General features: G+C 62.7%; 6 protein-coding genes across 6 annotated transcripts in view; 4 read left to right on the top strand and 2 right to left on the bottom strand.

Moving 5' to 3' along the window:
* The window catches only part of MNEG_5285 (sulfite reductase), a gene marked incomplete at both ends in the record, with an annotated part of 2,572 nt that extends 1,111 nt beyond the window's left edge, over positions 1 to 1,461 (top strand). The window contains 3 exons of the mRNA XM_014046244.1: positions 399 to 517; positions 774 to 849; positions 1,148 to 1,461. Coding sequence (XP_013901698.1) covers positions 399 to 517; positions 774 to 849; positions 1,148 to 1,461 — 509 coding nt within the window. The remainder of the gene's footprint in view (positions 1 to 398; positions 518 to 773; positions 850 to 1,147) is intronic.
* Positions 1,462 to 2,844: 1,383 nt separating this feature from the next.
* MNEG_5284 (hypothetical protein) lies at positions 2,845 to 3,976 on the top strand (the record flags this gene model as incomplete). The annotated part of the gene is made up of 2 exons (XM_014046243.1): positions 2,845 to 3,104; positions 3,316 to 3,976. The coding sequence occupies 2 exons, from the start codon at positions 2,845 to 2,847 to the stop codon at positions 3,974 to 3,976; spliced, it is 921 nt and encodes a 306-aa protein (XP_013901697.1).
* A 2,317-nt stretch (positions 3,977 to 6,293) lies between these two features.
* MNEG_5283 (hypothetical protein) lies at positions 6,294 to 7,852 on the bottom strand (the record flags this gene model as incomplete). The annotated part of the gene is made up of 4 exons (XM_014046242.1): positions 6,294 to 6,424; positions 6,803 to 6,961; positions 7,266 to 7,371; positions 7,748 to 7,852. 4 exons carry the CDS (start codon positions 7,850 to 7,852, stop codon positions 6,294 to 6,296), a joined length of 501 nt encoding a protein of 166 aa, XP_013901696.1.
* Positions 7,853 to 8,340: 488 nt separating this feature from the next.
* Positions 8,341 to 9,744, top strand: MNEG_5282 (import receptor subunit TOM20-3; the record flags this gene model as incomplete). The annotated part of the gene is made up of 5 exons (XM_014046241.1): positions 8,341 to 8,364; positions 8,527 to 8,613; positions 8,769 to 8,849; positions 9,107 to 9,196; positions 9,541 to 9,744. 5 exons carry the CDS (start codon positions 8,341 to 8,343, stop codon positions 9,742 to 9,744), a joined length of 486 nt encoding a protein of 161 aa, XP_013901695.1.
* A 1,444-nt stretch (positions 9,745 to 11,188) lies between these two features.
* Positions 11,189 to 13,174, top strand: MNEG_5281 (Prohibitin-1; the record flags this gene model as incomplete). Its single annotated transcript, XM_014046240.1, has 6 exons — positions 11,189 to 11,300; positions 11,456 to 11,691; positions 11,977 to 12,087; positions 12,297 to 12,422; positions 12,731 to 12,871; positions 13,040 to 13,174. The coding sequence occupies 6 exons, from the start codon at positions 11,189 to 11,191 to the stop codon at positions 13,172 to 13,174; spliced, it is 861 nt and encodes a 286-aa protein (XP_013901694.1).
* Positions 13,175 to 14,948: 1,774 nt separating this feature from the next.
* MNEG_5280 (Pleckstrin homology domain-containing protein) lies at positions 14,949 to 17,038 on the bottom strand (the record flags this gene model as incomplete). The annotated part of the gene is made up of 6 exons (XM_014046239.1): positions 14,949 to 14,984; positions 15,215 to 15,355; positions 15,656 to 15,791; positions 16,086 to 16,216; positions 16,654 to 16,709; positions 16,882 to 17,038. The coding sequence occupies 6 exons, from the start codon at positions 17,036 to 17,038 to the stop codon at positions 14,949 to 14,951; spliced, it is 657 nt and encodes a 218-aa protein (XP_013901693.1).
* Between the last annotated feature and the right edge of the window lie 1,420 nt (positions 17,039 to 18,458).

Here is an 18,458-nt window from a genome sequence, read left to right as displayed (position 1 = left end):
GGGTTGGGGGCCGTAGAGGGGAGGGGATAGGCAGGATACAGTATGCGGGTCGGATTGGGGGCTGATGATCTGCACGCTCGAGGTCGGGCGGCCGGGTGGCTGCTGGTGAGGTTGCTGCTCACGCGATGTACGGGTGCATGTGCACATATGTGCCGCACGGCACATGCGCAAACGCACATGCACCCGCGCAGACGCGCGCATATGAGCGTGCACACACACACACACACACACGCACGCACGCACGCACACACACACACGCACGCACACACACACACGCACGCACACACAATTACTCACACGATATATCTCGCATGAGATGGACAACCACACAAAACACACAAAGGCCACATTGACATGTACACATACCCCACGCGCACAAAACACGCACACATGCGCAGGCCGCGTGGTGGCAAGCAACGAGGAGTCCCAGGGCTTCTGGCAGCAGAACGACTACAAGGCCTTCTCACCCGGCACTGACTGGGACAACCTGGACTGGAAGAGCGCCCCAGCCATCCAGGTGCCCAAAGAGACAAGGGCCGCTTTGAACCCCTTGCACGCCCCGCGTAGCCCGCGGCCCCCTTGACTGCGCCCCGGCAGCTGGGCCTGCCATGTGCGCCCGGCTTTTGGCGCGGCGGCCTGCGCGCTCGGCCTTCCTCGCAACACCTCGGCCCCGGCAGCAATAGCCCCAGTTACAGCAGGCAGAGCGCCACGCAGCCCTGCACCGACTGGATGCGTTTTCAATATAATCTCTACTGTTGCCGTTCCCTCCCCAGGGGTTGAATGTCGTGTCGGCCATCTGCCTGCCAGCCAAGGGGGAGGAGGTCAGCCTGGAGGAGGGCGAGATCACGGGTGAGGCCGCGCTGCGTCATCCGTGGTCAGGCCTGGGCAGGGCGGGTGACGCGAGGAGAAGGGGAGGGGGCGGGGTTGCAGCTGCTATGGGGACGGCGCGCGTTGAGTGCGCACTCATGGCTGCTTGCGGCAGCGCCGCGTCGTGCCGGTGCGCGTGGCTCTCGTGGCTGGCTGCCCCAGCAGTGGCCCGCCAGCGGCCAGCGGCAGGCGCGCCGTGGCAGCTTGCGCTCCGCTTCCCATAACCTCGTCGCCTGACACCCATCACCTTCCATTTGACCTGCAATCCAACCGCCTGCAGTCAAGGGTTACGCATGGAGCGGCGGCGGCAGCGACATTGTGCGCGTGGACGTGTCTCTGGACGGCGGCAAGACCTGGGCGCCCGCAGAGCTGACCAAGCCGCCCACGAACTCGTCCGGCCGTGCGTGGGCAAAGACGCTGTACTCGCTGACTCAGCGGCTGCCGGAGGGCGTGGAAGCCGGCGGGAAGCTGGAGGTGGTGGTCAAGGCGACGGACGAGAACTACAACACGCAGCCGGAGTCGGCGGGGCCCGTGTGGAATGCGCGGGGGGTGGTCAACAATTCTTGGCACCGGGTGCAGGTCAATGTCGTGTAATGCGGCGCCTGCCCTGTAGAGCGCAGCGCAAGTTCTGGATTCATGAGGCCTGTGGGCGTCAGAAAGAAAGGGCAAGCGGAAGCGAGAATGGAGATGCCGTGTTGCTTTCTAGCGTGCGGCGCACACTACCGTACACCAACTGCATAGGCAAGGACCAGAGAGGGTGACGGTTGCTTGCGCCACAGGCAACCAGCAGACAGACAACATATTACATCATACCGCATCTTATCTCAGAGCTTCATCGTCAGCAAGGTGCTGTTGCTGATGCGCTTTGAAGCCCAGATTTGTTCCGTCCTTGCGCAGGCTGCTTGACGCCCCGAGCAGGTTTCGCGGCGTATCCCAGCCATGTCGCACGCAGTGGCATCGGTGGTATACTTAGACGCTCTGGAGGCCGATATGGTAGACATGGGCAGCGTCTGCAGCGCTTCAATCCCCGTCGTGCTCGCCGACCGCAGTCCTGCAACTGGCGCAACCACCCCGGTCGGCGCCGTGTCACACCGATTCTCCCTCGACTTGGATGTGTCCCCTCACAGCGGCTCGATTGACCTCCATATCAACACGCTGCCCCGGCTGCGTACCAGCGGCAGCGCAGGCCCATCCGGCGCCGCGGGTCAGCCCGCCCCTGCCGCCGGTCCCCAGCCCGCAGGCTTTGGCGCGGGCTTTGGTCCGGGCTTTGTTGCGGGCGTGGGTGCGGGCTATGGCGCCCACAACTACCCACCCTTCGTCTACCTAGGGTACCATCCTGGCGCCCAAGCTGCGGCCCCGGGCGCCGCCAACGAGCGCCCAGACGACGGCCCCCCGCAGCTGTACTGTTCAGTGATCCTATCCGGCGCGCGCAGCGGCGACCGCTCTGAGATCGCCGCGTGGCTTGGCGAGCCTGTGCGGGCGGGGCGCCATGCGATGCAGAAGCTGCCCGCCTCCGCGGCGCTGCGGCAGGCGCGGCTGGTGGAAGGCCGGAAGCTGCAGGTCTGTGGGCGCGAATCTGTTTTGGGCTCGAAGCTGCCCGTGGAGGCCAGCGCACTCTGCCTGATTAATGACGCGTTGAACACCCGAGGGTGGGAGCAGCTGCTATGCTGCGAATGGCACGGCGCTATCACCAAAACGCGCTCCGGTCAGACACAGACATGCACATCAGCCCACGCACGCATGCACACACATCCATATGCATGCAACCTTGCTCCGCAGGCAATTTTCGTCGCTGCCCCGGCCGAGCCCGCCAGCACCTTCACCCACGTGCATGTCCCCGCGCCCCCGCACGCGCCGCCCGCCCTCGCCCCCATCCGGCGAGACGGGCGCTTCTCCGACGCGCTGCTGCGCTGCGGCGCCTCCGAGTTCCCCGCGCACCGCGTCGTGCTCGCCGCGGCGTCGCCAGTGCTCGACAGGATGCTCAGCGGCGACGCATTTGTGGAGAGCAGGACGGCAGAAGTGACCCTGCAAGAGGCGGAGCCGGCCGCGGTGGACCTGTTGCTGAGCCACATGTATGGCGGCGCGATCGACGTGCCCCTGCCGCTCGTGCCGCAGCTGTACGGCCTGGCAGACCAGTACCAGGTCCGGAGCGACCTGGCGGGGCAGCTGCTGGCGTGGCTGGCAGCGGCGCGGCTGGTGCCAGGCGCGCTCTGCGGGATGCTGCCGGCCGCGCACAGGTGCGGCCGCTGCGGTGTGAGGCTCGTCCGGGAGGGGCGCAGGGGGCGGCGCCGCCCAGGAGCCCTGATGCACGTCCCGCATACAACTGCTGCGCAGGCTTCGTTGACGCCGTGTATGGCAACGCATGCGCATTGAGGGGCTGACATTCCTGTAGCCATCTCGTTTGCCCTGTCTTTAAGCCCTCGCCGGCCCCCACATTCCACCCTGCAGGCTGTGCGCACGCGCGTGCGAGGCGAGCCTGTACGCGCAGGCTGCCGCGGCGCTGGGCCAGGTCTGCCGGCTGCCTGGGTTTGCCTGCTGGCCGTTGGAGCTTGTGCAGGCAGTGGCCAGGAGGGCGCCGTTTGGAGAGGCGCTTGGAGCGGTGGCAGCGTGGATGAAGGCGCACGAGCAGCGGCAGCAGGAGGAGGAGCAGACGTACCAGCAGCGGCCGCAAAAGGACGCGCAGCCGCCAGAGCAGCAGCGGCAGGAACGACAGCAGGAGGGAGTGGCGGCGGAAGAGGCTTGTGACCAGGGAGAGCAGGAGCAGGGCAGCCGCCCACATGACGACGAGCGGCGGCGGGAGCGTCTGGACTGCTGGCGGCGGGAGCGCCTGGACTGCTGGCGGCAGCTGCTGGGCTCGTTTGACAGCTCGAAGGCGACGTTGGAAGACCTGCGGGGAGTGAGGCAGCTTTTGGGTGAGGGAGGCGGCGGCAGCAGCAGCGCCGGCAGCCCTGTGGGCGGCGGCAGCGGTGGCAGCGGTGGCTTCGGGGACGGCGGCGGCGGCGAGGTGCCTGGGCTGCGGGAGTGGCTGCTCGATGCATATGACGGCCTATGTGGGCGGCAGCAGCTGCAGCTGGAGGGCCGCAGAGTGCGCACCCCCCAGCCGCGTTAGCAGCTGTGGAACTTGAATGTAAGTTGCTGTAGCACGGGCGTCCTTTGTGGGCAAAAAGGACTAGGCGTGGGCGATTTGCCGGAGGGGCGGTGCTGGCTTCGAAGCAGCACAAGTCGAGGCGGCGGGGTGACTGTGGTGCTTGCAGCGGTGTCCTTCTGGCAACAGCATCCTGCAGCACAAAAACACCTGCCCTAGCAGCTGCGCTGCACTTGCTACAGAACTCTTGGTAGGCCTGCCTAAACCCTAAACCCTGGGCCTGTCTAAACCCTAAACCCTGGGACTGTCTAAACCCTAAACCCTGAGCCTGTCAGGGTTTAAGGCTTCCCTGAGACAGACAAACAGCAGCCCTGCCCGGTTGAAAGCCATTTTCATTCACATTGTGAGTTTTCTGAGCTTACTTTACAGGCCAATCGGAGCCTGTCACAAGCACTGAGACTTCACATAGTATACACATCATTATACGCAGACATTGTCGTGAGCCGATGGCGCTGCCACCGTGGGCTGTCTGGAGCTGTGTGCTATTCATGGCTTTCCTATTCGTGTACGTCTGGCCCAGGGTCCGGCGATCTATGGCAGCGCGAGCCAGCCTGCCCATTGTCTCCCGCCACGACGACAGCGAAGGTGCGACTCCGCAGAGTCAGTCATACAAAACATAAGCGATTAAGGTCCATCATGCCCGCGTTTGGTGTGATCATTGCCTGCAAACCACATGTTCTGGCTCAAGCTGTCGGCGGGGCGCGCCTCTCACCCACGACTCGACGCGACGCCGCCCGCCCTCCATCCATCCATTGCAATGACTGCAAACTTTGCGGGTAGGGAAACTTGTGGCGAACAACTAAATTTGTGGCCCAGCCCTGTGTGCACGCCCTGCCTCTCCGTTCCTCGCAGAGCCGCTGGCTCCAACGCTGGTGTACGAGGTGCGCCGTGCCGCCGCAGTGGAGCGCCTGCAGGCGTCCCACCTCGAAAGCAGCAAGGTGGCGGCGCAGCGGGCTACACGGGCCGAGGCGCTGCGGCGGCAGCAGGCGGCGCCGCGCGAGCTCGAGCGCCTGGCCAGGTTGGGAGGGGCCAGGACGTTGCGTGGTGTTGGGTGCTGTTCGACGTTTGAAGCTTGGGTGGCGGGTGTCCGGGGGTTGGGTGGAATCATGTCATCGGTGCTGCTGCTGCTGCTGCTGCTGCTGCTGCTGCTGCTGCTGCTGCTGCTGCTGCTGTGGCTGCTGCTGCTGCTGCTGCTGCTGCTGCTGCTGCCCTTGCATGTGCGGTGCATGGTCCCAAAGCACGGCCACCACATGCGCACCATCAGGAATACATCTGCCGCCGTGAAGCTGCTGCCCAGTGATTTGAAACACATATACCCCCCACACCGGCGCAAACCCCCAACTTCCTCCGCCACCCTGGCCCAGGTGCGTCGCCCCCTTGAGCAGCAACAACCGCGACCCCAAGCGCCCGCAGTACAACCCCCTGACCGGCCAGGGCGGCGGGGGCTGCGACGGCGGACGCCTACTTGGCCGCATGCCTGCCTGCCACCAGCGCCGCTGCTGCAGACGGATGCAACAGGCCACGTGAGGTCCCATCTAAAGCAACCCCTGCAAGCGCATGGCAGCGTTTCACCACTGTAGCCTCCGTCATGAGGCCTGCACCGCCGTATGGTGCTGCCGTTTTCCTTGAACGCAGAACACCACTTACCCGTGGCCCCAGCGCCTACCCAGAAAAATGTTTTGCTGGAAGCAGCGCGCCTCTCTGCGCGCAATGTCCCGCCGCCGCACTGCCTGGTTGAATGGTTTAGCGTGCTGCCTGTGCATGTTTGCATGCTCTATCGTGCACAGATATCATCAGACTGCTTGCTTCGGCAGACTTTTATGTTGTGATCACTTGCAAAATCTCCATACACGTACAGCTGCAAATTGGCCGCCACACACGTGCATGTCTGATGGGCACATGCCGAAGCTGCCACAAGGGTGTGATGCCTCTCGCCCGTCGCTTGATGCCCGCAGCCGCGTCACCAGGCAGGCGGCGGGAAAGCTTACGTTTATTCTCGTCTTTAGGAGCCTTATGTTTACTCCCCTGGGAAGCTTGCACATACGATATTGTCGGGGCCGTGGCACGTGCCCAAGAGCACCTGCTGTACGTGCTCGCCCCTCATCAGGTCATGGAAGTACTGTAAGCTGTGCTGAGCAGGATGCAAAATTTCACCACAGATCTTGTTGAAACAGCACCATCCCAACGATATTCTCAGCATGTGGTTTCAAAAACGCCATCAAGGGCCTGGGCATCAGCACCGCCGCCCGCTGCATCGCAGCGCCGCGAGCACCGGATGGGGTTACTCCGGCAGCGGCTGCAGGCAGACGATGCGGCCCTCCACCGCCGGGGCGATCACGTAGCGCCCCAGAGCATCGCGCACGCAGGTGCCAACGCGCTGCGCGTCGCGGCGGGCGCCCGACTTTGAGGACTCTGTAGATTGGGGCGGGGTGGGTTCGTGCGAGGGGAGTGGGCGATTGCGATGTGTCGTAGTGCACAGTCACTTGGTAGGCACCCGTACATGTGCTTGCAATGGCGCGACTGTCAGAGATCAGCCTTGCGCACTGCCCTGCATGCCAACACTCCCAGTACCGCGTGGCCAGCACCAAGCAGCGCATTGCCCTGGCCCTGGCAAGGACCCCTGTGGCAGCACAGCAAAGGCCAGGCGGCACTCTGCAGCCCACATACTGGCACACGGCTCAACCGAGGCCGGCGCAGCGCACGAATTGGCCGCCCGGCGCTCCCAAATCCCCGCGGCTCCATTACAAGGCCGGCGACCGGCCCCGCCACCGCGCCAACCCATGGCCTCACCCGCCTGGCCGCCGGGCGCCGAGATGTGCGCCCCCGCCGTGGCTCTGTGCTTCCAGTGCCGCGCGAACGACCCCAGGCGCCGCAGCGTAATTGAGTCGTCGGCCTCCGCCCCTTCGTCCTCCGAGGCGGCACCTTCCTCAGCGCCAGCGCCTGCAGCGCCTGCAGCGCCGCGTGACGCAGGTCACAGAGGCGGGAGCGGCGCGGTGCCGTATGTTGTCGCAAGGATCGCTTGGGTCAAATAAAGGCTGCGTAGATGGTGTTCTGTACATCGCAACGCTGCCTGTGACAAGGACGGTGCGGCTACGGAGACACTATGCAAGAAACCAAGGCCACAGCCGGCTGCACCCGATGGCACCTGCGCCGGCCAGCAGCGAAATCGCGCCACGCGCGCCGTGTCTAAAACCCCCTTTCCCCTGTCTGCGCTGGCCAGCCACGCTGTCACCCACAGCCCGCAAAACCCCACCTGTCGAGTACTTGAGCTTGTTTATGACCTCCAGCACGTAGAAGTAGTCGCGGGCGGCGGTGTTGAGGGCGATGCACTGCTCAGCGTCCACCAGGACGGGGGCCGACTGTTCTTGTGTGTGTGTGTGTAGGGGGGGGGGTGTAGGTGGGGGGGCAGAAGGATTAGGTGAAGACGGAGGGGGCAGGGGGGGGCTGGGGAGCGCCTGCAACACAGTGGTAGGGTGAGGGCCCTTGCAGGGAGTGAACGGCAGGCGCGCATGGGCGGGGAGGGAGGGGCTGTGAGGGCGAATAGCCGCACGGCCAGTTGCGCGGAGGGAGATAGAATGTAGGAGAGATGAGCCGGAGCATTTGCGCGGCAGGCGACACTGGCAAGCACCGCGTTTATGCGCCAGCAGAGCTCTGACGCTATGTCGGCCGTTGCCGCCCCACCACCGTTTTTGTTGGCCGGTGCTCAAAGAGAGGGGGCACGGGACCGGGGCGCACCGAGAGGGCCTCGAAGCCGTCTTTTCCCGCGTAGACAAACTCCTTGGTCGCCACTGCATCAAGGAGGCGTCGGCAGGGCGCACGAGCACATGGCCGTGCAGGCATTGAGGTGGGTTCGACTGAGTGAAAGGAATGCGCGGCGCCGCCACGGCGATCATGACGACAGGGCCACGCGTGTATTAATATATCATGAATATATTAAACCCTTCGTATACGCCCACACGCACGCGCACACACACACACACACACACACACACACACACACACACACACACACACACACACACACACACAAACACAGACATGCACGCGCACACGTTCACTTGCACAAACCACATACGTGCGTGTGTGCGACCCACATACTCACACAAACCTGCACACGCGCACACACGCAACCCCGCACCTCCGGACCTCATCCCCCTCCATCGCATGCCCACCCTCGCCCCGCCCATCCCCCGCCCGGCCCCAGGCCTTGGTGCGATGGGGCGGCGCCCTGCTCGAGCTGGCGCACTACCGGCAGGGCGAAGATGCTGTGCAGTACATCCACGATGTGAGGGACCGTGGGGCGCAGCCCTCGTGCTGCCTGGGTCGATATGGGGCACATTGTGTTGTGGAAGGTGCCTTGTGTTTGAGAGTGATGAGACCGCGGCAAGCCCTCAAGCTCTGCGCTTCAACGACGCTGGCGCTTCCCACCCAAGGGGCGCTGGCAGCAGCCAGGTGCGCCCTACGGCACGCCGCTTATCTGCTGCATCTGCTCCCGTCCGCGCCCATCACCGCAGGCTGTAGAGCGGCTTAACGAGGCCCTCAAGCTGGACCCCAGCCGCACCGAGGCCCAGTGGTGCATCGGCAACGCCCACACCTCTCTGGTGCGGCCTGGCCCGGCCCGCCCGCAGACCACCGGCCTTGATGCCGCCGAAGGGCGGTCGGGTGCAGGCGCCACGCGCTCCCACATTCATTGCCTTGCGCCACTCCGCATCCTGCTTCAACTGCGGCGCTACGGCCGGCGCTCATTGCTCCCCAGGGCTTCCTGCAGCAGACCAAGGCCGCGGCCCTGGAGCAGTTCAACCTGGCTAAGCAGGTCTTCCAGGCCTGCAAGGACAAGGTGCGGGCGCGGCGCGGTGCCGGCGCAGCTGCGGCGCAGGGGCAGTGCAGGCCCGACACAAGCGCACGCACGCCCCTGTTTTGTCTGCCTGTCGAGAAAGCGCTCGGTGGACGCATCGCTAGGCCGATTGGGAACTCCTGGACATCTTGCTCCTTGCCCGCTGCCATGTGCTTTTGCCTGGTTGACAGCTGTTGGGTGCTGTGGGGCCGTGACGCGTCGTGACTCGGTGCGGCTTGCTACGGCACATCGTACTGCAGGAGCCCAACAACGAGTCGTACCGCAAGGCGCTTGAGATGTGTGAGAAGGCGCCGGAATACTACGATGAGATCCAGTCGCAGATCCAGCAGGTGGGGGGTTGATGATTTCGGTGATTGAGGAGGGTGGGAGGCGTCAGGTACATACGCATGGGATTTTGTGGGGACTGGTTGTTGCTTGGCAACACAACTTGACAGGCCGCGGCGGGGGTGTTTGAGCCCGCTTGAGTATGTCATCAAAACCTTCATGTGTGGGGAGGTGCGAGTGCTTTTCCCGAAGTACCGACGTTGCGGTTGTTGGCCTTGTGATGGGTGGGAAAGGCGGGGCCCTGGCACTTGGTGAGCGGCCAGTCGTCGCTTCCCATTCACCCCGCTGGGCCCCCATGTCCTCCGTACCAACCTTCCACCTCTCAAGCATACACCCCTCCTCCGCGCAGGCGCAGGCCCAGGCGGGCGCCGCCGGAGGCCGTGGCGGCAAGCGCGGCAGCGGCGCCGGCGGCAGCGGCGCCAAGGACCCCCTGGGGATCAGCGACTTCTGGTGGGACGCCGCCGGCTGGGTGGCGCTGTTTGCGGCAATCGGTGGGATCGCGCTGATGGCCAGGGGCGGCGCGCCCGGCGGCGCACCGCCCGCTGCGGCGTGACGAGGCCGCGCGCAAGGCCCCGGCGCGCCCGTGCGGCCGGGGTGAGGCGGGGCGCAGCGAGAGCTGCGTGCAGTCTCAAGGGGTGCGCACTTGGCTATGTCCCATTTAGTAGATGACACCTTGCACATGCTGTAAATGAATGCGGGCTGCCTCATAGTCCAGCAGGCTAATCACATTCGCTGGTGTCAGGTTACTCGATTGGGTAACATTGCATATGTCTGTTCGACATGAGTCGCAGTGGCCGGCTGCGACTGCACATACCAAGATAAAAGATGGATCCCATGATATGATCCCGAAATTTTTGTTTGGCCGTTCTGGCCGCGCCTTGGCTGCCGCGGATATGGTACACAGCACTGCTGCTGCACTGCACGGCGCGGCATGCGTGCGCGGTCAGACGGCCGCCCCCGTTGCGCCGCACCGGCTGGGTGGTGCCACAATGCTGGCAAGAGCGCGTGGTCAAGGGAAGCTGGCATTTAGTGTAGGACTCTTATACCCCAGCCACAAGCAAAGCTGAAGACACTCAGATGCAAGGCCGCCGCTGCAAGCGAAAGCCTGTAACGGCCTACACCTCCGTGGCCCGCCCGGCCGCCAAGTCACATGCTCTTGACCCTGGTCTGCAGCTTTTGCAGAAGGGACTCCAGACCCTTGCGAGTGTAGGTGTTGAGCAGCCAGCCCGTCACCACGCCGAGAGCAAAGGTCGCCGCCAGGGCCGTTGCAGCCTTGCCCCCTTCCTGCATGATGGCTGGCTTGAGCGAGGGCTGCGGGCGTGGACGTGCACGGGCAGAGGGAGGTGACAAGCAGTGAGGGCAGCGAGCACCACCTGGTGCCCACCTGTGATGCATAAAAGCCATGGGTACAATACAGTCGTGGCTGTAGCCACTCTCTACGCGTGCTGCGGGGCGCTTGGCCTGCTACGCTAGCCGCCGCTGGCAGGTGCAACTGCATGCGGGCCAAAGTCGGAAGCGCCATGCCGCCGCAAGACGCCGCCCTGCAAAACCGGCTCAGCAGCCTTCCACGCCGCAAAACAAGCGACACATGTGCGCCATGCAACACCTTCGCACCAGCACGTTGCTAGGTCACGACGCGAGGGCTCCTTCGACGAAACACCGTTGTTGCTCGAGGGGGTTGGGGCTGGTAGCAAGAATATGATGCGAGAAGAACGCAATTTGCAGCAGTATGTGCACAAATGAGCCCTGCACTTGACGTGTCGCGCGTCAGAAAGAAAGCAGACGGACGCGGCGTCGCCACCAACAGGCTCGGACCTGAAAGCAGGTTCTAAAGCTCCCACAATCATCCGCGCAACCTATTGCGACCATAGCAAACGTCCAGACAACGCTGCCACGCGCCTGTGTGATCTATCGTACACGCGTGGTGGTCCCGCACAATCACGACCACTCGGGGCTAGCAGGTTCAGGGATCCAGCAGACCGTTACAATTAATAATCATGGCGGCTAGCGAGGGTGCCGCGGCTGTTATCGGCGTCCTGAACAAAGTGATCAGGTACGCGGTGGCCGCAGGAGTGGGCGTCAGCGCGCTGCAGACGTCGCTTTTCACAGGTGAGGGCCTAAATACTGGGTTGGCACGGCCTGATCGCCCTGCACAGTGTGCGCTTGGGGCACTACCTTGACGCAGCGACGACTGGCAGCCGCTGCCGGTGCGCCGCTTCCCCTCGCGACGCCCCATCGCCCTCGGCCCCGCTCCTGCTCTTCAGTCGACGGTGGGGAGCGTGCGGTCATATTCGATCGCTTCCGCGGCGTGCTGGAGGACGTGGTCGGCGAGGGCACGCACTTGCGCGTGCCGTGGGTGCAGACCCCACACATCATGGACATCCGCACGCGGCCGCGCACGATCAGCTCGGTGACGGGCACCAAGGACCTGCAGATGGTCAACATGAGCCTGCGGCTGCTGTCCAAGCCGGCGGAGAACAAGCTGCCCACCATCTTTAAGGTGGGCGTGAGGGGGTGGCGGGCTGACGTGCGACCGGGCGCGAGCTCTGGACGTCGGCTGTCAAGGGGCTGGGCGCGCATGGCAGCCTGCAACACACAGTGCGCCTGCAGCACAGCTACGTACACCTTGCGATGGCCATCACACAGCCTCCATTTGACGTTGTTCGCTATCACCTGGCCCCCTGCCGTCAAGTTCGCCCTCGCGCGCACACACATTCCCCCACACACACAAACACCATCACACACACATGCACTCTCGAAAACACACCGCAACGTTGCGACACAGGGCCTGGGCATGGACTGGGACGAGCGTGTGCTGCCCTCCATCGGCAACGAGGTGGTGAAGAGCGTCGTGGCGCAGTACAACGCCGAGCAGCTGCTCACACAGCGTGAAAAGGTGAATGCGTCCTGCGCTATCTTACTGAGGAATGGGCTGTTACACTTTCGTCAGTGCACATGCTGGCCCGGCCACGTGCGCAGGAGCATGTGAAAGGCCCGCCACGGAGTGCCTGCCCCTGTGTGCTCCACCCGTCGCGAGCATCAAGAGCGAATCAAACAGCGGAGCCCCTCTCCTATCGGCAACATTGTGCGCCGCTTGGATTGCAGGTGTCGCGCGCCGTGCGTGACGCGCTGACCCTGCGGGCGGCCGACTTTGGCATCACCCTGGAGGACGTGGCCATCACCCACCTGTCGTTCGGGACCGAGTTCACCAAGGCTGTGGAGATGAAGCAGGTGGGCGGGCGAAATCAGGGGCGACCTTGTCTCAATCAACCTTATTTGGGGTCGCCGCGCCAGGGATCGGCGTGGGGAAGTGGGGGAGCTGCACCCAAGAGGTTTTCTTGGGGCCGTGCGGGACAAATGGGAGGTGCAGCGGCCTGCAGTGCAAGCATTTGGCAGGGGCGCCGCGGCCTGGGGCGCCGTTGGCAGGCGCCTGTTCGACGGGCGTTCCTGGCCAACGTGCTTTGTCCTCAGGCCCCGTCCCGTGCCACCTACACCTGCCCTGTACGCGTCCCTCCCCCTCCCGCGTGATCCGCCCCCAGGTGGCGGAGCAGGATGCGGAGCGCGCGCGCTTCGTGGTGCTCAAGGCGGAGCAGGAGCGCAATGCCGCCATCATCAGGGCAGAGGGAGAGAGCGAGTCTGCCAAGCTCATCAGCGAGGCCACAAAGGCGCGCAGGGGTCGTGTGATCTTGCTCGAGGGCTCGAGCGGCGGGTGCAATGCCCTATCATGGAGTGACACCGGAGCGGGGGTCAAGGGCCGTGCTTGGAACGCTGTGGTAGGCAGGGCTGGCGCCCTTCCGATCGTCCGCGGCTGTTATCTCAGGCCAGCTTGTTCCCACCCGCGCCCGCAGGTGGCCGGCCCGGGCCTGATTGAGCTGCGCCGCATCGAGGCGGCCAAGGACATCGCCGACACCATGAGCCGCAGCCAGAACGTGGTGTACCTGCCCAGCGGCGGCAACATGCTGCTCGGCATCAACCCCCGGTAGCGCGGCGGCGGCGAGGCTGCGGTGGCGCTGCTGACGTCCCCGTGAGCCGGGGGCCTGGCGGCGGCGCTCGCCCGGACCAACAGATTGTGGGTGCAGCACGCATGCGAAGGGCCTTGCAACAGGCGCGCTCGCTCAGCGGCTGGCCTGGGGCTGTTTGTAGCGGCTGGCTAACGCGGAAGTGTTGCTGGACAAGGGCGTTGGCGGCAAGTGGTGGCCCTTTGGCTCCACGGCTGCAAATCGGCGCCATCGCTGGTGTCTTATCCTCCGCATTATTTCGTCTTATGGACGATGTATCCCTGCGTGGTATCTGCACCTGTTCTCCGTGGTCTATCGGTTGAATGCTTGTTTGTCGCAATGCACTAGGGGAGCCAGGAGTAACTAGCCAGGTCCTGCAGCTACATCTTGCGGTTTGCATGATGCAGGTGTGTCAGTACTGGTGCAGAGCGCTCTTGTTTGGCTCCATAACTGCGTTGACCTTTTTGAAAAAGAGCGGCACACGGCGACCACGCAAAGGAAGTTACGTGTGTGCTGATAGTAAAACAACTCACATTGCACGAAATCACTGGACATGTCTGGTGGCTGCTGTCGCAAGGAGTTCCAGGCCCGCAGTGCTTGCCCTGTGATCACCAGCACCAATCACGGGGTTGCACCGTAGCACTGTGACATTTAGCTGCGGTTTGGACCCCTCTTAGGGTTGATACAGTACCTACAACATTGCGCAGGAATGCCAAACAAACAATGCCTAGGCTAGGGCATCAGCGGCTCTAGCCATCATCTTGAAGATCTGTTTCAACAAATCAGTTTGCGGTATGCTGCACGGCGCCCAATCCAAGGCGGCCGATTGCACAATCGTACCATCTTGGTCATGAAGCTTCGCAGTACATAACCCGTCAGCACAGCCCGTGACGACGCAACACCCGCACAAACAGCAGACGGGCCAGCATACAAAACGCAACAGCGTAATGCTTTGTTGATGCATCGCTGGCGGCACCAATTGCTGAAAATATACAGTTGGCCGCCTGCAGGGGCGATCATTCGCGCTTCAAAGGGCCTGCTGCTGTAATCAGACAACCTGCACGGCCGGCCCGAACGGTGCCCCGCTTGCTGTGCTGGCAACACGTATGTGTCTTGCTTCAGCCTGATTATGCCTGCAAGGGACCATTCGCTGCGGCTGCTGCTCATCATGGGCTGCTGTGTGTAAGTGGCACTCTGGCACAAGGGAACCACAAGTGGCTACGGTTGCCTCACATGCAGCCACGGGTCAAGCATCACCAGCCTGAAATGCGCTCAACCTCTCAGGTGGGGTTTTGACACAACGCACCCGTACAACACGATATAGCTGAAATTTTGCAAGCTTGTTGCAGTAGTAATGATGATGTTATTAATCGGCATGTGGTATCCGCAGGTAATCATAGCTGCTTCAGAAGTGGCTGCAACCAAGAAGGCTAGTATGCTGGGCGTTGAGATGGTTACTGCCGTGATGCTGTTGCGATTCCAAAAACAAAGGAAACTGCACTTTTCTATTATTTCCATTGTTGGGGAGGCCTTGGTCCTAAGCAACTCAAGAGGCCCCCGTCATCTCAGTCAAGGCATGTGTGTTGGGGGTCACGAGCGCCAGAATCCAGATCGGAGCCATGAGGATTTGCAACCCAAAAGAAGGTTCAAACATGTAAAAAAAAACCCCAGTTATCGCGCACATAATTGCGAGCACAAGAACAATGGTGCCACTGCCCGTGCAAGCTGTAAAGCCTAGCATTAGAAGCCACCACAGCCCTCAGACCTTGCAGGGATCGTCCAGGCCCCGCTTGTCCTGCATGGCACGCCACAGCGTCAGGTTGAGGCGGCCATAGGTGAGCCAGGACATACTGGTGCGACAGGGGAACCCTGGCAGACAAACCTCTGTCATATAGCGTACGTCCACTGGTCAAAAGGCCATCCAACCACTGCAATTTGCGCAGCACAGCAGCTCAGCCTCATTTGGGACATCTCAACACAGGCCCCCCTAGCCCGCGCGTGCACACTCACGCACGCCCCACCTACCAGGAAGGTGTGCACCTCAGCCAGCAGCCCCGTGAAGACCTCAACAAACTGCGCCATCTCGGCTGCAGTCTGCTCGTCAAAGCTGCCGCCCGCCACGCGCTCCAGGAACGGCCCCCGGTTGGGCACGAACGCAAACGCGACCTGCAGGGGGGGTTGCGTGCGCGAGGGTTGAGAGTCAAAGGAGGCGTCAAAAGCCGGGATTGAATGGCAATCCATGATGGGTTCTTCTGCAGCAGCACGGCCCAAAGGGGTTGTGCAGAAGAAATCGGATTGCCGCCAGCATGCCAAGGACCATCCAACGACAAAACCAGAGGGGCTCCAATACCGCAGGGCCCTGCGACGTCTGAAGCCTGTGCCAGCAGGGCCTTCGCAAGGGGAGGTGCACATCCAGCCAGTGTTCCATGCCACAGCTGCACACCACAGGGCACACCACGCGCCCACCCTGAATGCTGATGATGCGAAGAAGCCGTGGAATTTGTAGAGTGTTGCGTAGTAGGTCTCGTTGACGGCCTCGCTGAGGGTGGACTCCGGTGAGTCACCCAGCCGCCGCAGGATCTGGACCATGAACTCCATCGCCCTGTGAGGGGTGCGTGGCAAAGGAGATCAAGTGGGAATGGGATTAATCATGCAAATCAGTGATGCTGGGTGGTGATGAGAGGTAGTAATTGCAGAGGTTAGGGCCGGGGATAGGGAGGAGGAGGAGGGTTGCGAGCATGGAGGTGTGCACGAGTTGACTTCTGGGTGACCCTGGGCATCGCCCTGCTCAAGGTGCGGGCTGCCAGCCGACGAGTACAGAGTTGCATCCCCTTGAAACGCCAAGGATTCCGCGAAGCAACTCAGGTCCGCCTTGCCAAGGGCCCCAGTGGCCCACCGTTTGAGCCACAGCAGCCCCTTGGTGCATGATGAGCTGTGGCTCTGATCGCCCCGCGCCACCTCGTCGTCCACTATGGAGAAGAGCTTGGAAAACTTGGAGGGGTCGGTGGCATACCGCGTCCGCAGGCGCTGTGCATGGGCAAAACATGGGTTTGGTAGAGGCGTTGAATGAAGACGAATCGCAGGGTGAGACGTTGACAATGGGGTGGGGCATGGAAGTTGAGCTGCCGCCTGTCACAACAGATCGCTGGCGGGGTGTTTTAGAGCTGGGAATAGGGCAGGCGCTGGTGGCCGCTTGTCTGGATGCGCACACAGGCATGCACGTGCACAAGCGCTTTCATGGGCAGCTGCTGCTCGGTGCACGGTGTGCACAGACGGAGCTGCCAGACAGCTCGCTGCAAACCAGCTCTGTTGCAACAACTCCGCACCCCATCAGCCGCCCCTTGTAAAGCTGGCCGGGACCGTAAATCAACTATGCGTGCCAGTGTGACACTCTCTCTACCTCATGCCACACCCCACTGCCCCAATACCTGATCCCTCATGACTAGTACACCAAGGGACCTCACCTCAATGTTGCCAGATATGTCGCCCCGGACGATGGCAAAAGCGCTGCCGAAGGACTCTGCGGCAGAGGCACAATGCACACGGTGAAACTTGCATTTGACATCGCGCGGAAGACGACGGACATGCTGCATGCATGCAGGCAGGCTTGTGCCATCCTCGGTTCAGCCCTGCCAAAGTTGCGGGAGGGTGTCAAGGCAGGCCTGACCGCTGGCCACGGCTGCGCTGCCCACCAATCACGGGGATGATGAGGTCACAGAGATTCAAGAAGCCGTCTGTCAAAATGGTGTCTTCTGTGTCCCTGGCAGCCGGGGCTTTTTCAAGCGCCAAAGCGAAAACAGAGCGCTTGGGCTGCGCCGTGTCGCCAGCTGCTGCCGCTGCCGTGGCCATCGCTGCGCAGCAGCACGGATCACTGGCCTCCCGCTCCCAAGTACTTGTGCACAACGACAAGGTATTTTGTTCTGGAAGCTCAATCAACCGCACTGCAACTGGCTGCAGCAGCACAAAGAACTTCGCGCGTGTACCTTGCGACACAAATCGTAGGAACTTCCAAAAATATCATGCCAATATATATGCATGAGGCACGCTAGATCAGACATGACTTCTTGTCAGCTTCAGCAGCGCAGACTTGGCTCGCTTGGAGCCTCGACCAGCACATCAAGCATTTATGGTCATCAGCGGCTGCCATTATTGAGACCGCTCAGTCGGCCCAGTGGTGCTTGGAGCGCTACCGCTTGCGGCAACGGCAGCTTGTTCAACGTCTGCGTCAGCGGCGGCCAATGCATTCACACACGGGAGGCCACGGTGTGCCATGCAGCGTCACCATCAACATCGGCGCCTTCGGCAGGTGGTGGCCGTCCGCCAAGCAAGGCGCCCAGCAGCGGCAGCAGCAAGCGAGCCTCGTCGGACAGCCCTTCGCTACCGCGGTTGCCGCCCGGCGACTTCTCGCGAGTCAAGAAAGCTGTGTATGTCGGCAGCTCAGTTGACCTGCGTGGCTGCCCGCCGGACGGCCGCCACCCTGAATTTGCGGTGATAGGGCGGTCAAACGTCGGCAAGTCGTCGCTCGTCAACATGTTGACCGGCAGCGCCCAGCTGGCACGCGTTTCCAAGGAGCCTGGTGCGAGGCCTGCTGGGCCGCACGAGTGTTGCCTGTGGTGCTACTGATGCAGTTTTGCACCCGTGTGCATTGATAGATGCAGCTGCAGGTCTAGCGCGGAGGTTTGATAATGATTGGTGGTCTCACCTGTGGTGTGCTGTCCTCCACAATGCTGCATGGCCACCCTGACAACAACTGAGCCCCACCCCGTCCTCCCACCGGCTGCCCGTCATGTCCACCAACAGGCATGACCAAGACGATTAATCACTTCCTGATCAACGGCAGCTGGTACCTGGTGGACCTCCCTGGCTACGGCTTTGCCAAAGTATGTACTGCTGATGTGTGCGTGAATGCCAGCCGTCGACGGTACGCATTATCTGGGAATGCGTACGCCGCAGTGTTGCAGCTTGTCTTGCCGCCAACCCACCTCCCATCTTCAGGGAATTATTTGCCCTGTTCACCCCGTCGCGTCTCCATCTCAACCCTCATCATTTTGCATCTCACCCCAAGGCCTCGAAGGGCGCTGCCGGGTCGTGGCTGGGCTTCACGAAGGACTACTTTCTGCAGCGCGACGCCCTGGTCGCCGTGCTGCTGCTGGTGGACGCCACGATCCCGCCGCAGCCGCTGGATCTGGAGTGCGCAGACTGGCTGGCGGAGAGCGAGGTGCGTGATGGGGGCGTGCGGGGGGTGGTTGGGGTTCACAGGGTTTGGGGG

The sequence above is a fragment of the Monoraphidium neglectum genome, assembly GCF_000611645.1.
Source record: "Monoraphidium neglectum strain SAG 48.87 unplaced genomic scaffold scaffold00778, whole genome shotgun sequence".
NCBI lineage: Eukaryota > Viridiplantae > Chlorophyta > Chlorophyceae > Sphaeropleales > Selenastraceae > Monoraphidium > Monoraphidium neglectum.
This window is presented reverse-complemented; position numbering and strand designations above follow the sequence as displayed.